The sequence below is a fragment of the Leucoraja erinacea genome, chromosome 9, assembly GCF_028641065.1.
Source record: "Leucoraja erinacea ecotype New England chromosome 9, Leri_hhj_1, whole genome shotgun sequence".
NCBI classification, from domain to species: domain Eukaryota; kingdom Metazoa; phylum Chordata; class Chondrichthyes; order Rajiformes; family Rajidae; genus Leucoraja; species Leucoraja erinaceus.
The window spans coordinates 36329878-36351500 of NC_073385.1; the positions used below are offsets into that span (position 1 = coordinate 36329878).

General features: G+C 44.8%; 1 protein-coding gene across 1 annotated transcript in view; it reads right to left on the bottom strand.

The window, feature by feature from the left end:
* Nucleotides 1-18213, bottom strand: part of mbip (MAP3K12 binding inhibitory protein 1) — a 35014-nt gene extending 16801 nt beyond the window's left edge. Inside the window, exons 1-6 of the mRNA XM_055640532.1 lie at nt 18007-18213; nt 13861-13977; nt 3171-3425; nt 2961-3057; nt 2615-2680; nt 159-311 (exon numbers count right to left, since the gene is read on the bottom strand). Of these exons, the coding sequence (XP_055496507.1) occupies nt 159-311; nt 2615-2680; nt 2961-3057; nt 3171-3425; nt 13861-13977; nt 18007-18198 (880 nt within the window). The 5' untranslated portion in view covers nt 18199-18213. The remainder of the gene's footprint in view (nt 1-158; nt 312-2614; nt 2681-2960; nt 3058-3170; nt 3426-13860; nt 13978-18006) is intronic.
* Nucleotides 18214-21623: the final 3410 nt, after the last annotated feature.

A 21623-nucleotide genomic window follows, 5' to 3' on the forward strand; every position in this document is an offset into this window, starting at 1 on the left:
GAAAAATGGCAACCGGAATATGTAAAAACATTATCATTACCACGTAGTTTTTTCACGAAGATGTAAAGACAACCACATATACACAGACACGTACAAGATCAGAGCTTTAATAACTATATGATGATACCTCGTGAAAGATTACAAAGTATACTACGCACCTGCTGAAAGCTTCAAATGAGCTTCCATATTTTGAAGCCTCTCTTCAATAGCTGGGTTACCACAGCTTTGTGTCATAGTATTCGGTTTTGGGGCAGATTCCCCATCACTTTCAGTTCGTGTTTGAGGCCCATATATATTCACAACTCTCGAGACTGCATTAAACATTTTTTGAAAAATACAAAATATTTAGGTTTAGTTTTTGGTCTGTGAAAGGAATGAATTTCATATAGTACAACCAAATAACTAATCTGTGAAATGCATTTCAAAATCTATTTGAAATCATCCCTTGAAGACATAATTTTTCATGAACTCTTGTTCTTTTCCTTAATTGTCAAAAAAACATAGCCTTGGCTCAAGTTAAAGACCTGCAAGATACTTTTAAAAAATAATGCATTGTCTTTGCCCAATTGCCTCGCTGCAACTTTTAGGATAATTTTAGTTTGAAGGCTGGAACGAAAGGAATATATATTAAAAAAAATTAAAAACACAAACCTTATTCTTAGTTTACAATAATTGTATAATCCTGAAATCCAATAAGCCTGGCAAGTCGAGAGCCAAAGCCAAAAAAGAAAACAGGAAAGTTGATAAATTGTTGTAAATACCCACCTTGTTCCGCAATAACATGCAGGGAAAGAAACCAACACTTCCATCAGACTGCTATTATAAATAACTCTAATAACACATTTAATTCAATATTCTCTTAAATGGCTGTACAAATGATTTATTTGAAAATAATGGTAATTGGCAAATTGGGGTAAATAATAACAATATACCAGGAAAATACATATTTTGACAAATAATTAATTAAACAGTAGAATATACAGACCAATTGTGGCTGAGCAAGTTATTCTGAATCCATGCAAAGATTAAATATAAATTTTGGTGAAGATATCAAAATTAATGTCAATCTAATTAAATTAATGTAAATACTTAGGTGATCGGTGACCAGTAAGGAGCTTTAAACAACAAGGCAATTAAATGTTCTCTCTGTATACCTTGCAATATGCTTTATGGATTATTTTAAACATACTGGTATTAATAATATTCTTCAATATTGTAGTGTGACAACTGCAAGTGAGATTCAGTAACCAGCCCAATGTAAATGGATTTAAAGATGGAAGATTTACCATAATAAAGTAGAAAATATGCTTATAATGGGTTATAAATTGCACATTGCCATGAGAACTGTAGAAAGCGATATAATTTGGGTACAAACCATTCCTTTATATATTCTGTTAACATTAGGGTATTACTTATTTGAGGAAAGGCTGCTGATGAACAGAATTATAGATGATTTAGTTTAGTTTTAGTTTGGAGATACAGTGTGGAAACAGGCCCTTTGGCCCGCCGATCCCTGCACATTAACACTATCCTGCACACACTAGGAACAATTTTTTACATTTACCAAGCCAATTTACCTACATACCTGGACGTCTTTGGAGTGTAGGAGGAAACCGAAGATCTCGGAGAAAACCCACGCAGGTCACGGGGAGAAAGTATAAACTCCATAAAGGCAGCACCCGCAGACAGGATCAAACCCAGGTCTACAGCGCTGCAAGTGCTGTAAGGCAGCAACTATACCGCTGCACCAACTTTACTATGATTTACATCATAGGTAGTTGGGTACTTTGTCTGCATCGGTCAAAAATAAGCTATTCACCTCCATCCTTACAGCACTTGATCTGCAAACATATTGGGCAGATTTTTACAATAACCTGGCAATTTATTGAATCAAAAATGATGAGAAATTATTATTCTGAAATGTTAAAAACATCACCCTCTCCAGAGATGCTACCTGATGCGGTGAGCATTTAAGATTTTCCATTTTTAAACATGAACCTCAAAGTCTATTTTGCAAAGAGAGCTGGTGGCAATATACTTGGAACGGTACAAGCATTTTAGAGCATCCTGTCTTTAGAAGAACAAAATCTTATTGGCGATGAAAGGAATAACTTTATTAGGTGTTATGTCCACATCTAGGCGCCATAAATTTCCGGTCTTTAAAAATATTGAGAATCCAGGTGAAATTTATTTTCCTCGACTAACTAGCAGGAATAGTTGAACTGAATGACATATAAAACGGTGAAGCTAACTGGATTATGGTAAAATAGTTAATTGGAGAGGTTTGGAAAAAGTTGGGGCGTAAACACGGATATGGATCTATTATTTGGGAAAATAGACATCACATTCTAAGTAATTCTATGAAAATGAACTGAGAAGTATCGATTTCTTGTTTATTTTAGCCAAATACATACACGAAAAACTGGAACTTAAAATACTGTAATAATTTCAATTAAACACCCCGAGGAGTGAAATTTCAGCCATAGCTACATAGGTTTTCCACGTACCCAAGATCATTTAATATACAGTTGTCATACAAATGTGTACTTAATTAATCTTCTGGATGAATTCTCAGTTTCAGAAGAATAGAAAAAAGGTACAGAGATAAACAAACCTTTTATATGACTTTTAAAACCCGGATGTGGTGTAAAAACGGCATCTGTTCTAGCACAGCTGTTTTCTAGTTTAGAATAAAATTATTAGACAAAGCTAATCAGAAAGTCAATATGATAAAAAAAAATATTTACATTACTAATTATGAAATAGTTAAAGGTTGATGGAACAAAACCAATGCATTTTATTCCTAATCATAAATGTTACCATGTGGAAATGCAAAATCAAATATGAAAATAGATTTATCCTCACATTTATAAAATAAATGAGCGCTCAATTTAAACTGTCATTTCTATTTTCAGTTCAAAAACAACACAGGTATGGTTCAATATTAATTGAAAACTAACCTAGATTACAATTAATAACATTACAGAATTCACGGATATTATTTTCATTGATCTCTGCTTGTTTTCTCTCGATGAATGCCAAAATTCTTCTTTCAATCTGAATAACAAATAAGATGACATTGGAGAAAGCGTAACATATTAAGGTTCGAATACAACAATTTCTACGTCATTTTATCAGTGGAAAAGTGGAAATGTTAAATTAAATCTTACTTCATCTTTGCTTGCCTTGATCTGAACCAATTCTGTTCTTGTTTGTGTAATTGGTTCATCCTGTCCTTCAGACTTGCATTGAGCAATTTGGAACATTTTTGTTCTTGGATTACTTGATTCATTCAAAATGTGCTTATCGCCAGTTGCTGTTGAGTTCAAGTCATTATCAGGTTTTGTGGCAAGAAACTTTTCTCCTGAATTTTTTGTCCCAGATGTGTCATTTCTTACCAATAACTTCAGCTTATCTGAAACACACTATCAATAATATGTTCCTAAACAATTTGAAGAACAAATTGAGGATATGGCATGATTAATGTAAAGTAGTTACAACTTCAATATTCAGTTACCACTTGAGTATTTTTGCTCAGATAAATGCCTCAACATGTGGAGATTCAATCACCATTTGTAAGTCTTGATACTAGGCTACTAAACAGAAATCAAGTTCCTCTGGCTCAATATAAATCATCCATTCTTAGCCTACATACCAATTTCTCAATTTTTGGGTTTATGCACAAATGGTTACAAAATCCTAGGGCACTCTGGTTTTAAAGTGACTTTTGAAACATAAGATACACACAAAATCCTGGAGTAACTCAGCAGGACAGGCAGCATCTCTGGAGAGAAGGAATGGGTAATGTTTCATGTCGGGACCCTTCTTCAGACTTGACACAAAAAGGGGAATTACAGATTCTTCCACAGGAGTGCCTCACGGGGTGGGCAGGTGACTACGTTAACAGGTTTTGTGCTCTTTATTCTATTTACACAGGGCTTCTTAATTGAAAACATGCTTGAAATCTCTTCCCAATATGGAGCACAGAAAATAGTTTGTGTTTTGGGATTCTGTGTCTGGTATATCAACATTGTAGAAGCTGGCAAGTACGAGTACGGCCATATTGGTTGGGATGTTGGCCTGGAGAGTCACTGACTTTAGTTCACTTATGACTACAATTAATTTAGAAGATTTTATAGAGATAGAAATTGGTGCTATAGTCTGTGCTCCCACCAATAAGAAACTGGCTTGCAGGATTATGGGGAGTTTGCAAAATTCTTAACAAAACAATCTTCTCTTCCAAACTCTATACATTAGCCAGAATCTGACAAGAAGTCCAGATACGACCTTGGTAAGGCCATCAAAAAGGCCAAAAGGGATTTTTGCTCCAAACTGGAGGATGAGACAGATGTTCAGCAGCTGTGGCGGGGCCTACAAGGTGAAACCAGGAGGCAGCTGCAATGTTGGCGAAACATCACTCCCTGACGAGCTCAATGCTTTTTACGCATGCTTTGATAGGGAGAATACTGATGTGCCTTCCCGAGCCCCCATTCTCTGTGATGGTATTTCAGTCTCAGTCACAGAGGCCGAAGTCAGGAAATCCTTCAGAGGGGTGAACCCTCGAAAAGCACCTGGACCTGATGGTATACCCGGGCGAGTTGTAAAAACCTGTGCGGACCAACTGGCTGGAGTTTTTATGGACATTTTCAACCTCTCGCTTCTGAGGTCCCCATCGGCTTTAAAAGGGCATCAATTATGCCAGTGCCCAAGAAGAGTAAGGTGACGTGCCTCAATGACTATCGACCAGTGGCACTAACGCCTGTGGTGATGAAGTGCTTTGAGAGGTTGATCATGGAGCAAATCAACTCCTAACTCGACAAAAACCTGGACCCACTGCAGTTCGCTTACCGCCACAACAGATCAACGGTGGATGCGATCTCGCTGGCCCTCCACTCCGCTCTGAACCACTTGGACAACAAAAACTCATATGTCAAGCTGTTATTCATTGATTACAGCTCGGCATTTAACACAATTGTAGATGGTTTATGCATGTAACCTATAACGTAGCTACCTCAACACCACTAACCACGCCCAGCCATATCAGTATAACTGTGATATCCTCCCCTTGTTCCTCCCTTTGGTTCCAGTACGCCTGAAGACTAGATGCAGTCAGTGCTGGGACGTGTGTGCCATGTGCTTTAATAAAAGACTCAGTAAAGGTCACAGTGTGTCAGACTTGACTCCTTTACATGGTGTCAGCAAGTTAAACATGCGCCTCCTGTTTATCGGGTTTTATTTCTCCCTAGTGTAACTAGTGTTTAATTCCCCATTCATTATGGCATCCTCATGCCGAAAGCCCTCTCCCCTTGTCTTTGACGCTGACATTGCGGAACGATGGGCTACTTTCGTGATGGACTACAACCACTTCGTCAACATCGTGCACCGAAATGACCCAGATGCGGTCAAAGCTTCCCTCCTGCTGAACCTTGCCGGTCCCAACGCCATGGAACGAGCTCAGGCTTTCATCTACAATCCAGCGGTCCTGGATGACAACGACCAGGTCGTCGAGCCGGCGGAATCTGCCAATGACCCGGTATGTCTCTTACGTAAGTTTGCGGAGATTTGTGACTTGCCCTCCAACCGCATATTGGAGCGGGCTAGATTTTTTACACGGAAGTAGCAGCCTGATGAGCCTGAATGTTTTATCGCTGACCTGCGCTACCTTGCTCAGCGGTGCCGTTTCGAGACCATGCGTGACCAGCTCACCAGAGATATCCTTGTCACCGGCATACTCGTTCAGAAGCTACGTGCTGATCTACTGCAAAGACCAGACCTCACCCTGACTCAGGCAATGCATGCATGCCGTATTGCTGAAGTAGTTGCCCTGCCACATGGGCAGAGGGGATCTGACAACCGAGCTATAAATCTGACTGGTGTTGCTATGCCCCGTCGAAAGCAAAACAACTTTCGCCCTCCACCGCGGCCCATTCATGCACCTCGGGTCCCGCTTGCCAAGAAGTGCCCCAACTGCAATTATGTCCACTCCATGCAGTCCCAGTGTCCAGCATTTGGCAAAGCTTGTAATTTCTGTAGGAAGATGAACCACTTTGCAGCTGCCTGTCGCTCCCGTGGAAATGTTCCCCCACCTCATAGACAATTCTTAAACAACCTTCAGCAAGTTGATAATGAACTCGATTCCCAGTCACTGCCCCCGACTCTGAGCCCAGCATTTCCATGGGAGATACTAGTGTTTACACTCTCCTTCATAGCCGATCTCGCCTCCCCGATCCCTCTGTGCTCATTACTGTGAACAACAAGTCCTTTTCCGCGAAGCTTGACACGGGAGCGAAAGTGAATGTTATGTCAACATCCCTATTCAACCAGATAAATGAAATGAAATGAAAATGAAATGAAATGAAAAATGAAATGAAATGAAATGATTCAATTTATTGTCATTGTCAGTGTACAGTACAGAGACAACGAAATGCATTTTTAGCATCTCCCTTGAAAGGGAGACACAGGGCGTCGCGGTGTGCCCGCGCCTGCCGCCGTAACATTCCATTACAGGCAAAGGTGGGTGAAGTGTCTTGCCCAAGGACACAACGACAGTATGCACTCCAAGCGGGATTTGAACCGGCTACCTTCCGGTCGCCAGCCAAACTCTTAGCCCATTGTGCTATCTGATGGTCCTAAGAAATAATGAGCTGTTGACTGCTGATCGCTCTGTATTGCGTGCTTATGAGGGAGAGGAGCTAACACCTGTGGGGAGGGCCACCTTCCATTGTGTGCTGCAGAAATCATCCCGTGACCTGTCGTTTTTCATTCTGGACTGTGACTGTGTAACTCTATTGAGCAATCAAGCCTGCCAGGATCTCGGTCTGGTGTCTTTCGACCGTACGGTCCACGAAGTGCGGGTGATGCTGAATCCACTCTCCGAGTACCCTGACCTCTTTGACGATAAATTGGGGAAGCTGCCACTTGTGTACAAGATCGCAACTGACCCCTCGGTAGTGCCTGTGATCCGTGCCCCACACAGGGAGTCGTTTGCCATGAAGGGCAAGGTGGAAGTCATGCTGAAAAACATGGCTGACATGGGAGTGCTGGAAGCCGTCAGCGATCCCACCGAGTGGGTCTCCACCATGGTCGCCACCTTGAAGAAGGGTAAGAACGAAATACGGGTGTGCATCAACCCCAAGGATTTGAATCTGGCAATAAAACGTCCCCACTACCCTATGAGGACTGTAGAAGATGTTGCTGCCCAGGTCGGACAGGCCACGGTGTTTTCCGTCCTCGATGCCAGGAGCTCGTTCTGGCAAATACCCCTAGACAAACGCTCCTCGGACTGAACCACTTTCGGCACACCCTTCCGAAGATTCAAATTTTTGCGGATGCCGTTCGGCATCAACTCCGCTAGCGAAGTGTTTCATAGAAACATAGAAACATAGAAATTAGGTGCAGGAGTAGGCCATTCGGCCCTTCGAGCCTGCACCGCCATTTAATATGATCATGGCTGATCATCCAACTCAGTATCCCGTACCTGCCTTCTCTCCATACCGTCTGATCCCCTTGGCCACAAGGGCCACATCTAACTCCCTCTTAAATATAGCCAATGAACTGGCCTCAACTACCCTCTGTGGCAGAGAGTTCCAGAGATTCACCACTCTCTGTGTGAAAAAAGTTCTCCTCATCTCGGTTTTAAAGGATTTCCCCCTTATCCTTAAGCTGTGACCCCTTGTCCTGGACTTCCCCAACATCGGGAACAATCTTCCTGCATCTAGCCTGTCCAACCCCTTAAGAATTTTGTAAGTTTCTATAAGATCCCCTCTCAATCTCCTAAATTCTAGAGAGTATAAACCAAGTCTATCCAGTCTTTCTTCATAAGACAGTCCTGACATCCCAGCAATCAGTCTGGTGAACCTTCTCTGCACTCCCTCTATGGCAATAATGTCCTTCCTCAGATTTGGAGACCAAAACTGCACGCAATACTCCAGGTGTGGTCTCACCAAGACCCTATACAACTGCAGTAGAACCTCCCTGCTCCTATACTCAAATCCTCTTGCTATGAAAGCCAACGTGCCATTCGCTTTCTTTACTGCCTGCTGCACCTGCATGCCTACCTTCAATGACTGGTGTACCATGACACCCAGGTCTCGCTGCATCTCCCCCTTTCCCAATCGGCCACCGTTTAGATAATAATCTGCTTTCCCGTTTTTGCCACCAAAATGGATAACCTCACATTTATCCACATTAAACTGCATCTGCCAAACATTTGCCCACTCACCCAGCCTATCCAAGTCACCTTGCAGTCTCCTAGCATCCTCCTCACACCTAACACTGCCCCCCAGCTTAGTGCCATCCACAAACTTGGAGATATTGCCTTCAATTCCCTCATCCAGATCATTAATATATATTGTAAATAGCTGGGGTCCCAGTACTGAGCCTTGCGGTACCCCACTAGTCACTGCCTGCCATTGTGAAAAGGACCCGTTTACTCCTACTCTTTGCTTCCTGTTTGCCAGCCAGTTCTCTATCCACATCAATACTGAACCCCCAATGCCATGTGCTTTAAGTTTGTATACTAATCTCTTATGTGGGACCTTGTCGAAAGCCTTCTGGAAGTCCAGATACACCACATCCACTGGTTCTCCCCTATCCACGCTACTAGTTACATCCTCGAAAAATTCTATAAGATTCGTCAGACATGATTTACCTTTCGTAAATCCATGCTGACTTTGTCCAATGATTTCACCACTTTCCAAATGTGCTGCTATCCCATCTTTAATAACTGACTCTAGCAGTTTCCCCACTACCGATGTTAGGCTAACTGTTTCAGCGCTCCATGGAGCAACTGTTTGCTGGTCTGCCGTGTGCCATTATTGTGGATGACATTCTTGTTTATGGGAGAGATGCTGCTGAGCATGATCGCCACCTCCGACGGATTCTAGACCGCGCTCACCAGATCAACTTAAAGCTTAACCCGTCAAAATGCAGGTTCCGGGTAGCTGAGGTACCATATGTTGGCCACATTTTCACGGCCCACGGGCTGAAACCTGATCCGCAAAAGACAAACGCTATCTCCGAGCTGCCTGCACCGACAGATGTTACCAGCCTGCAGCGTTTCCTGGGCATGGTCAACTATTTGGGCAAGTTTATCCCCGACCTCAGCGAGTTGAGCGCACCCCTGAGGCAACTGACGGTCCTGGTTTCCACACCACCAGCAGGCTTTCGATTTCCTCAAAATGAAGCTAGTTGATCAGCACGCCGACTCAAATTCTTCGATCTGCAGCGTCCAATTGTGGTTATGTGCGACGCTTCCCGTTTTGGACTAGGTGCTGCCTGCCTGCAGCTCTATGATGGCTCGCTGCAGCCCATTTCCTATGCCTCGCGAACCATGGCGGACACTGAGCAGCGCTATGCACAAATAGAGAAGGAGCTTCTGGCGGTTGTATTCGCCTGCTCCAAGTTCAAGGACTTCCTTTTCAGTGCCAGGTTCACTGTCAAGACGGATCATCAACCCCTGGTGACGATCCTCAACAAGCCTATCCACATCGCTCCAGCCAGACTATAGCGAATGATTCTGTAGCTCCAGCGGTTCGACTTCCAGATCGTTTACAAGAGGGGCACTGAGATGCATGTGGCTGACGCGCTGTCCAGAGCCCCCCGGTCCTCCTGCGAGACATCCCTACAAACAGGAAGATCTGCAGGTACTCAATGTCAACTTTGTTCCTTCTAAGCAGCTGCAGTGCTTGGTTGAGCACACTGCCAACGACCCCGACCTGCAATAGCTCGCAGCTGTCATCTGGCGCGGGTGGCCAAGCAAACGGACTTCGTTGCATGCTGGTGTCCACCCTTTCTTTCTGGTTCGCGATGAACTGGTGCTCCGGGACGGGATAATCATCAAGGGTCACAAGGTGGTCGTCCCTGCCTCCCTGTACGACTCGTACTACACCGCTGCCCACATGGGGCATCCCGGAGCCGATGCCACTGTCTCACATGCCCAAAAACAATACTATTGGCCTGGCATGGCAAAGTACATTAAGGCCCAAGTAGCCTCCTGTCCTGATTGCAACACTCTTGCCCCACATCAGCAGCGCCAGCCGCTTCTGCAGCAGCCTGCCCCTGCCATGCCCTGGTCATCGCTGGCTGCGAACATATTTGAATGGCGTGGCAAGCAATTCCTAGTGCTAGTCGATTCCTATTCAAACTGGTTCGAAGTAGACCTTCTCCCTGCTATCACCTCTGAAATGGTCATCAGTAAGCTGCGCCGACACTTCGCCACTTTTGGGTCCCCGGTCCGTTTGCAGACCGACAACGGCCGTCAATTCACCAGTGCAGAATTTAAAGCTTTCGCTGTGAAGTGGAACTTCATTCACTACACCAGCAGCCCTGAATACCCGCAGAGCAATGGCCTGGCTGAACGTGCTGTCCGCAGTGCCAAGAACTTGCTCGAGCAGTCTCGTCTCTCCAATGGTGACTTCTACCAGGGTCTGTTAAACCTTCGTAATATTTCCAGGGACACTACCATGCGATCCCCTGCCCAACGTCTGATGTCCCGTGTTCTTCGCCCACCGATGCCGATCGCCCAGCAATCCCTCGTGCCCAAGGTCCTCCAGCCTGCTGCCGTCCAGCAACGGATTGCCCAAAGGCACGAAATACAGCGCCGCTCTCACGACAAGTCCTGCCACCCACTCTCACCACTGCTGCCTGGCCAGGTCGTCCGTTGCAGACTGTCACCGGATCCTCCCGACTCGCAACCGTGGTTGGGGTGGACAATTCACCAAGATCCTACTTGGTGGACTTTGAAGGAACTATCTACCGCCGTAGTCGCCAGCACTTGTTGGCTGTCAAAGAGCCCAAGCCTCCTCCTGCGGCCCCATATGCTCCTCCGTTGCGTTTCGAGCCTCCCACTACTAACTACCCCTCAGCTCGCTGCATGCCCCGATCTGTCCGTTTGCCGCGGTCTCCTCCGTCTGCTCTTCCGGGGTTCTCCTCCCCTGCCCGCTCTCCTCTTTCTCCCCCGACGTCTACTCCTTCTTCCCCGTCTCCTTCCCCTGGCTCGCCTGCGCCGGTCGGGTCTCCTTCCACATTCCAGGCTGGGTCTCTGCCGGCTTTCTCCTTCCCGGTCGTTCCTGCTCCTCCTACTCTTCTTTCGGGTGGGGAGGGTGAGGGTGCTATGCGCACTCGCTCGGGTCGAATTGTCAAACCTCCTGTCCGTTTTGATGATTTTGTTTAGATTTGCAGGTCTTGTATAACCACCCTGCCACTGTTATGACTTCAAATTTATATTTCTAAGGGAAAGGATGTAGATGGTTTATGCATGCAAACTATAACGTAGCTACCTCAACACCACTAACCACGCCCAGCCATATCAGTATAACTGTGATATCCTCCCCTTGTTCCTCCCTTTGGTTTCAGTACGCCTGAAGACTAGATGCAGTCAGTGCTGGGACGTGTGTGCCATGTGCTTTAATAAAAGACTCAGTAAATGTCACAATGTGTCAGACTCGACTCCTTTACAACAATCATCCCCATACAAGCTGGTTACCAAACTCGCAGAACTGGGTCTCTGCATCCCTCTGCAATTGGATCCTCGACTTCCTCATTCACAGACCACAGTCTGTTCATATTGGTGGAAATGTGTCAGCCTTGATAACAATCAGCACGGGAGCACCTCAAGGCTGCGTGCTCAGCCCCCTGCTGTACTCACTCTATACTCATGACTGCGTAGCCGGTCATAGTGCGAACTCCATCATCAAGTTCGCTGACGACACCACTGTTGTGGGACTTATCACTGATGGGGATGAGTCAGAGTATAGAAGAAAGATCGAGCGACTGTCCATATGGTGCCAGCACAATAACCTGGCCTTCAACACCAGAAAAACCAAGGAACTGATTGTGGACTTTGGAAGGAGTACGATGGGGACCCACAGTCCCGTTTATATCAACGGGTCGATGGTTGAAAGGGTCAAGAGCTTCACATTCCTGGGCGTGCACAACTCTGAAGATCTTTCCTGATCCGAGAAGACTGATGCTATTATTAAGAAAGCACATCAGCGCCTTTACTTCCTGAGAAGATTACGGAAAGTCGGATTCTCAAGGAGGACTCTCTCAAACTTCTACAGGTGCACAGTAGAGAGCATGCTGACCGGTCGCATCGTGGCTTGGTTCGGCAACTTGAGCACCCTGGAGAGGAAAAGACTACAAAAAGTAGTAAACACTGCCCAGTCCATCATTGGCTCTGACCTCCCATCCATCGAGGGGATCTACCACAGTCGCTGCCTCAAAAAGGCTGGCAGCATCGTTAAGGACCCACTTCATCCTGGCCACACACTCATCACCCTGCTATCTTCATGTAGAACGTACAGGAGCCTGAAGACTGCAACGACCAGGTTCAGGAATAGCTACTTCCCCACAGCCATCAGGTTATTAAACTTGGCTCAGACAAAACTCTGAACATTAATAACCAATTATCTGTTATTTGCACTTTATCAGTTTATTTATTCAATGGTATAATTGTATATTTATACAATGGTATATGGACACACTGATCTGTTCTGTAGTCATGCCTACTATGTTCTGTTGTGCTGAAGCAAAGCAAGAATTTTATTGTCCTATCAGGGACACATGACAAAAAAACTCTCTTGAATCTTGAATTGATACTGAACAACTAATTTTGTTTTGTACCCTTACAGAGCTATTTGGTTCCAGGATAAGCGAGGAAAAAAACTGCCAACAATAACATATGAGATTGAATTATTTTTATACTGTCAAGGGATTATGGTTATCAACATTTATTGCCAAAGAGCCTTTAGAAAGTGGTGGCAATTAACCTCTTTGAATAAATGTAGTTCTTGTGGTGAAAGTACAGTGCAGTTGAAACATTGGTGGCCATTTCAGAGTGCATGCAACTACATATAGTCCATACCAGATAAGAGGGGTAGATTTATTTTCCTAGAGGTTCAAATGGATTTTCATGATCATCTTTACTGATACTACTTTTTTTTTAAGTTGCAGGTTACTTTAACCCAAACAATCTGAATTTCAATACCCCAGCTGTCATGGCGAAATTTGAAATCAGGATCTTCATACTGCATCTCTGAACTGCTCATCCAATAACCATAATGATGACAGTTGAAAAGCGTTCATCAGGGACAGCTGCCAACCTGTGTAATTCAACATAAAATTGGAAACTGTCATCCTTCACCGTTATTCAGGAGTTTAGCTACATCCAAAGTCCATTTGTTACTGGAACTTATTCCAGGTCACTTCCTGGTCAGTTAAAAGATAGAATCCTCCAGAAGCTTTTGTTCCAAATCTCTGTCATTCAATGACTATCTTCCCTCAGCATGGTGAAAATACGATGCTAATCATTTAAGGGTGGCAAGGTGGTGCAGCGGTAGTGTTGCTGCCTTACAGCGGCAGTGGACCAGGGTTATATCCTGACTACGGGTGCTGTCTGTATGGATTTTGTACCTTTTCCCCGTGACCGCACGAGTTTTCTCCGAGATCTTCGGGTTTTTCCCGCATTCCAAAGACGCACAGATTTTTAGGTTAATTGGTTTGATACAAGTGTAAATTGTCCTTAGTGCGGAGATCGCTGGTTGGTGCGGACTCGTTGGGCCGAAGGGCCTGTTTCCGCACTGTCTCTTAACTAAACAAAACATTCATATGGAGTTTCTGCTGTTGTCACAAGCCAGTTTCCAGCATCTAACAGGAAAGCTTCTGCACACATTAACGCTGGAATTTTGCTACTTCCCAAAGCTTAAATACACCACTCCACATTCACCAAGACCACATTCCACATACAAGACTATGGATGCAAACATTAATATTCAGGTTCATTTTAGTAATAAATTTCCTAAGCTTCATCACAACAGGGTTATCATGCAATTTCCTCAGTAGGTTCATAAAAAAACTCACCTGTAACTCAAGTATATGCTGTTGGAGCAAGTTGCTAAAATGGTCCAGGTCATATGGCAGACATTGAAGCTTGCATAAATCAACAGTAACGTTTAGAACATCATCTCCAACATTAAGCTTTAAAAGAAAAGATACAAGATATTACAACAAGCTTCATGGTTTGGATTCAAATTCTGGATTACTCAAAATTGTGCAACTGACCAGATGTGATCCACAAATTAGGCCATCTCAAGAAAACAGGCAATTTTACAATAATTCTTACATTTGGAATCAGTCTATACTTCAAACTGCAAAATATCGGCATCTATGCTTATTTACCCTTGCTACTACCCCACTCACGCACCATAACGAAATTACTTTCAGAAATTTCCAAGTCATTTTCTTCACTGTTCTTGATGAAAAAAAAGTTGATTTTTTGGCAATGTGGCTAATTGTACAAATCATACTTTAATTACAAACACTTGCACGAAGTGATGTTCAAGGCAATAATGGAATACAATAAAAGTTTCATTAAATGGAGCACTTACAGCCACTGCATATCACAACCAGCAAACTACTGATTAACTTCTCTAGTGTTTTCTTGTAACCATCTCCCATCCACTACTTTCCATAGACACAAGCTCATTCTGATCTTTACTACTTGCACCCTAAATAGCACCAATTTCTGTTTAGTCACCACGGTGCTTGCTAACCTACACTGGCTTCCAGTCTCAGCAGCCTCTTGAGAAAAAAAACCATATCAATGTTCAAATCTCCAAATACCTCTGCCAATCAACTGGCTACAGACTCCGCTGACTTCTTCAACCTCTCACTTCAGTAACACATTGTCCCAATCTGCTTCCAGGAAATGTCTCGTCCACCAGAAAAATAAAGTGAGTTGCCTCAATGACTATTGCACAGTAACATCATCACAGTAACATCAACCAAAATGAAATATTTCAAATATTGAAATGGCCCACATCTGCTTGAATCTTCTGGATGATCTAGACGGCTTGCAATTTGTGTGCAGGAAAAATTTAGCACTTGATACACACCAATGTCAGACTGTTATTCATTGACTACAACGCAGCCTTCTACAACATAATACTGAATAAGGTCATCCCTAAACCTCTGTACCTTGACCCTGGGCCTCCATCTGCAATTGGCTTCTAGACTTCCTGACCGGCAGATTTCACTCAGTTAGTTAGAATTGTTCCTCCACATTTCCTCCACTCTGACCCACAACACATATGGTGTTTACACCATGAGCTTCAGATGAACAAAGGACCTCATTGCACCCCAACATAAAAGACAATAAAGGGGCTGTCCCACTTGGGACACCTAATTGGCGAGTTTAGAAGAGTTTAGGAGTGTGTGAAAAAATGTTGAAGACCTCCTTCGACTATGTAGAAGACCTCCTTCCACCTCCTTCGACTATGTTGAAGATGAGCTTCAACTAGCTACGACTAACTTCGGGAAAATTGGGCACCGAATAGTGGGGAGTGAAGACGACCTCCTTCGATCTCCTTCTACCTCACTTCGACTATGATGACGACTTCTACGACTACCTTTGACTACACTTGATTACCTACGACTAACATGCTGACCTACTACGACTAAAGCCAAGAGTAAAAAAAGCATTGTTTTTTTCCATGGCGACCTTTTTTAACTCGCGGGCATTTTTCAACATGTTGAAAAATACGCCGCAACCTAGCTGAGGCCTCGAGTACACGGGGACTACTCTCGAGCATGAAGGAAAGTTACAAAGACCTCCTACGACCTTGTTTCGACCATGCTGCGAGTATGAGTCGAGGGCAAACTCGTCAGAACTCGCGGATTAGGTCGCCCAAGTGGGACACCCCCTTAAAAAAATCTGAATCTACTTTCTGTAAACACCCTCAGTCCTAAGATTCACCTGCTCCACACTTCCCTTTGTAAATTCCAACCTGCAATTTCCTCACTTAAACGCTCTCTTCTCTGTAAAACCTGTCTCTGAGACATATTTTGTCATCCATTTACTCCCTAAATTCTGCCAAATTGTCTCTAATTACAATGGCCTGAAATACCTAGACACTTAGAGGCACTATACAAGTTAGTTTCAGGTACAGTGCCCTTCATTTTTTGATTATTTTTCTCTCATTCTCAGTTTTGATGAAGGATCCTAGACCTGGAGTCTTAACTGTTTCTCTTTCCACAAATGACACTTAACCTGCTGAGCGGTTCCAGCATTTTCTGGTTTTAATTCAGATTGCCAGCAGGTACAGTTTATTTGTCATCATTGTTGCAAATGAAGCAATTGATTCATCATTATACCTATAAAAGTCTCATCTTGTGTGCGTGTATGCGCGCGTGTGTGTGTGTGTGTTTCGCATCTTCCTCCAAACGCTACGCGCTAGCGCTTAAATATTTACATATTCTAACACATTTTTCCTGTCCTCAGGTTCACTTAAGATTTCATCCTATATTTCACAAGTTATCGATGATTCAAGTTTTTAAAAAAGGAAAAAAACGGTTCTCACAAACAGCCACGGTGCCACAATGACATCACAATGTTGCCAACGGTAACCGCAGCTTCTCACAGCCTTTTTACCCCAGGAGGTTCCACCGATGATGTCACAATGCAACTCACAGTGCACCAATCACAATGGGCTCTCAAGCTGCCGAGTGCCACAATGACATCACAATGGGACATTGCCAACGGTAGCCACAGCATGAGGTTGCTGACCCTGTACCAATATCTAAAGGGGCTGCTCAAGTTCTGGTTGCATTCGCGGGTCCAGGCAGCGGGCGATCGATGGTCACACCAGAGTCGGCTGCCTGCCCCTCTCCGGGCCTACGTCCGTGCTCACTTGTACCTGTAGAGGGAAGCGGGGTGTCCACGGGGACACTGGAGGCCTTCCATCAACGCTGGTCGCCACGGGGGGAGGAGAATGCTGCATGCTGCCATCGAGGGAGAAAGGGAGAGGGAGAGGGGGAGGGGGCAAGGCGGATAGACGGAGGCAGAGACTGTGAGAGTGCCCGCAACCCCACCCCCCCATTATATTTATTATTAGGACAATTTTAAACAAATTGTAAGTCACTTTTAAAAATGGATAACTTTGGATCACCAACTTGACTTGACAAGATTTTCTAAAAACAGTAGTGTTGCTGCCTTACAGCACCAGAGGCCCAGGTCCGATCCTGACTACGGGTGCTATCTGTACGGAGTTTTGTACGTTCTCCCTGTGGCTACTGTGGGTTTTCTCCGGGAGCTCCAGTTTCCTCTCACACTCCAAAGACTACAAGGTTTGTAGGCTAATTGGCTTCGTAAAATTGGAAATTGTTCCGGGTGTGTGTAGGACTGTGTTGGTATCAGTGAGCTGAAGGGCCTGTGTCCGTGCTGTATCTCTAAACTAAAGTGGTGCATGAAGATTTACTTAGCAAATAGTATTGATGTCGAAATGTCATGTTGTACACTTATTTTGGTGAAATGTACAGTGAAAGGTAACTCTTCTTTCTCTCTCCTGAGGTGCAACCAGCCCCAGAGTGCTTCAATACATAATCATACATTTTAATTAGAAACCATGCTTAATGGTTTAAATAAATTAAGAAAATTTAAAAAATACATTAAAATGGGAGCATGGCTTCACAGATACTACCTGGCCCATTTATTTTAATCTTAAATTCCCACGTCTTATTGTTCATACTAATCCAGACAAATGCCCATCTTGGATAGCTTTCAGATCTTGAGTTGGGGACAAAAAAATCAACAAAACTTCTGGAGTAACTCAATAGATAAAGCAGCATCCGTACAGATAGAGTCAAGATACACCATCAGAGTCCTGATCCAGATTCTCAACCCAAAACGGTAACTGTGTCTTTGCCTTCCAGAGTTGCTCCAGCACTTTGTGTTTTGTTAATTTCTCTTAGTTGGCAGATTTATTTGCCATCCCCGGTGACTGTAAACATAAATCCTGGAAACCTCGCACCAGGCAGTGCACTCTCGGCTAATTAATTCAGAGAAACGTTTGTCTGGGACATTTTCAAACCGCGTTCACTTAACCCAATGTCTGGAGGGAGCTGCTACCTCAGCCCCCGGCTCCAGCCCTGGGCCCACATGACCGAAACTTCAGCTGTCTTTTCAAATCCGAGTCAGAGGGGGAAAAAAACAAGATGCAATCGACAGACCTGCTGATGGAATTGGCCGAGCGAACTAAGCACAGAGCGCACACTCTCGCCCACCGCCCCATCCAGCTGCAGAAGCGCGGCCTGCTCAGCCACGGTCGCCATGACACCGGGCGGGCTACCCCACAATGCCGCGCTGCCACCGTTACCATGACACCGGGCGAGTTGCTCCGCTGCATCAGCGCGGCCCGACATCGAGAAGCGGCATCTCTCCCTCGGCTTCAGGTGGGCTGCAAACCTCCCTTCACATCTCATCTCGGATATGTTCCCTCCAATGAGTAACATGCACTTTACTCACTGAAGTTCAATGTTTAACATGTTCATTATATTCTCAATATTAAAACTTGGCCGCACATCTTTGTACTTTCCCTCTCGTAGAGAGTTATGAATCAAGCAAAAGGATTTGAGTATAGGAGCAGGGAGGTTCTACTGCAGTTGTACAGGGTCTTGGTGAGACCACACCTGGAGTATTGCGTACAGTTTTGGTCTCCAAATTTGAGGAAGGACATTATTGCCATAGAGGGAGTGCAGAGACGGTTCACCAGACTGATTCCTGGGATGTCAGGACTGTCTTATGGAGAAAGACTAGATAGACTTGGTTTATACTCTCTAGAATTTAAGAGATTGAGAGGGGATCTTATAGAAACTTACAAAATTCTTAAGCGGTTGGACAGGCTAGATGCAGGAAGATTGTTCCCGATGTTAGGGAAGTCCAGGACAAGGGGTCACAGCTTAAGGATAAGGGGGAAATCCTTTAAAACCGAGATGAGAAGAACTTTTTTCACACAGAGAGTGGTGAATCTCTGGAACTCTCTGCCACAGAGGGTAGTTGAGGCCAGTTCATTGGCTATATTTAAGAGGGAGTTAGATGTGGCTAAGGGGATCAGGGGGTATGGAGAGAAGGCAGGTACGGGATACTGAGTTGGATGATCAGCCATGATCATATTGAATGGCGGTGCAGGCTCGAAGGGCTGAATGGCCTACTCCTGCACCTAATTTCTATGTTTCTAAGCCCAGTCCATCACGCCAATCAGCGTCTCACCCATCACCTGCATCTGCGCTTCATGCAGCCTTGGAAAAGAGGTTAACATAACTAAAGGACACTCACACCCCAGTCATTCTCTTTTATCCATCCCCTATCCCGTTGGCCGGAGATATAAAAGCTTGAAAACACTTACCACCAGATTCAAGGACAGATTCTTCCCCAGTGTTGTCAGACTCTTTATGTTAAGCACGAATTCCTGACCTCTCAATCTGCCTCGTTGCTGCTCTTGCATTCTTTTACCTGCACTTTCTCTGCAGCTGTAATTCTGCATTCTGTTACTTTTTTTCACAAAGCAAAATATTTTGCACATCACAATCATAAACTGATAATAACTTAGAAGACAAAAATACATCCATTAAGGTCAAGATGGATGTATGAAAAGAAAATCATGTTTGACAAATCTTGGACAACCTTGAAGATGTATCTAATAGAGGAGATGAGGAGTAATCTAGTGGATGCTGTCAAAACAAGGAACCGCAGATGCTGGTTTACAAGAGAACAGGAGGTGCTGGAGTAATTCAGCAGGTCCGGCAGCATTTCTGGAAAACATGGATAGCCACCATTTCCGGTCAGGACCATTCTTCATACCGAAATGTGAAGAGTCCTGACTATCAGCTATCCATGTTCTCCAGAGATGTTGCTTGACCCACTGAGTTACTGCAACACTTTCTGTCCTATAGTGGATATCCCATTCCCAATCCGACCTCTCTGTCCTGGGTCTCCTCCATTGCCAGAGTGAGCAACAGCGGAAATTGGAGGAACAGCACCTCATATTCCGCCTGGGGACCTTGCGTCCGGATGGCATTAACATTGAATTCTCCCAATTTTGGCTATCTGGACTACACGCCTTCCCACCCTGCCCCCTGTAAAGACTCCATGCCCTACTCCCAATTCCGCCGCCTATGCCGCATCTGTTCCCAGGATGAGACATTCCATACCAGGGCATCAGAAATGTCCTCATTCTTCAGGGAACGGGGATTCCCCTCCGCCACCATAGATGAAGCTCACAACAGGGTCTCATCCATACCCCGTAACACTGCTCTCTCTCCCCATCCTCGTACTCGCAACAAGGGCAGAGTCCCTCTGGTCCTCACCTTTCACCCCACCAGCCGGCAAATACAACACATAATCCTCCGCCATTTCCGCCACCTCCAACGTGACCCCACCACTCGCCACATCTTCCCATCTCCCCCCACGTCTACCTTCCGCAAAGACCGCTCCCACCGCAACTCCCTTGTCAATTCTTCCCTTCCCTCCCGCACCACCCCCTCTCCGGGCACTTTCCGTTGCAACCGCAAGAAATGCAACACCTGTCCCTTCACCTCCCCCCTCAACTCCATTCAAGGACCCAAGCAATCGTTCCAGGTGCGACAAAGGTTCACCTGCATCTCCTCCAACCTCATCTACTGCATCCGCTGCTCTAGGTGTCAGCTGATTTACATCGGGGAGACTAAGCGTAGGTTGGGCGATCGTTTCGCCGAACACCTCCGCTCGGTCCGCAATAACCAACCTGACCTCCCGGTGGCTCAGCACTTCAACTCCCCCTCCCATTCCCAATCCGACCTCTCTGTCCTAGGTCTCCTCCATTGCCAGAGTGAGCAACAGCGGAAATTGGAGGAACAGCACCTCATATTCCGCCTGGGGACCTTGCGTCCGGATGGCATTAACATTGAATTCTCCCAATTTTGCTAGCCCTTGCTGTCTCCTCCCCTTCCTTAACCCTCTAGCTGTCTCCTCCCACCCTCCCATCCGCCCGCCCTCGGGCTCCTCCTCCTCCCCTTTTCCTTCCTTCTCCCCCCCTACCCCCCATCAGTCTGAAGAAGGCTTTTGGCCCGAAACGTCGCCTATTTCCTTCGCTCCATAGATGCTGCTGCACCCGCTGAGTTTCTCCAGCAATTTTGTGTACCAGTGGATATCATATGTTTGGATTTTTTAAGGTTTTTCATAAGAGCCCACAGAAGAGTTGGTGAATACATGGAATAGTTGGCAATATATTAACATGCTTTAGTAATTATTTAAAAATAGAATATTACATTTGATGATTGTGACAAATGGGTTGCTAGAATCAGTAATTAGCCCCCAACTATTCACAAACCATATTGTCTATTTAGCTGGTAGACACAAAATGCTGGAGTAACTCAGCGGGACAGGGAGCATCTCTGAAAAGGAATGGGTGACATTTCGGGTCGAGACCCTTCTTCAGACAGTCTATTTAGCTGATGGGACCAAACATAATATTCTAAAATTTACTGATATGAAATAAATGGAACTGTGAATAGTAATGATGCAAAGTGGCTTCAGGCTTGTAAAATATTTGAGCACAGTATAAGAGTAAAATTGAAGAAGGATCCTGATCCAAAATGTTGTCTGTTCATTTTCCTCCACAGATGCTGTCTGATCTGCTGATATCCACCAGTAGTTTATTTTTTCTCAAGATTCCTGTGTTAATCCTGGCCAAATTGGAGAGGTTAGGACCCTAAAATTGAGTAAAGGCTTCTGGGCTGCTAGGCCATTTGGTCCGTTTAAAAAGTGCTTTCTGTAGAAATGGGACAAGCTGCAGAATGGTGCCAGTTTG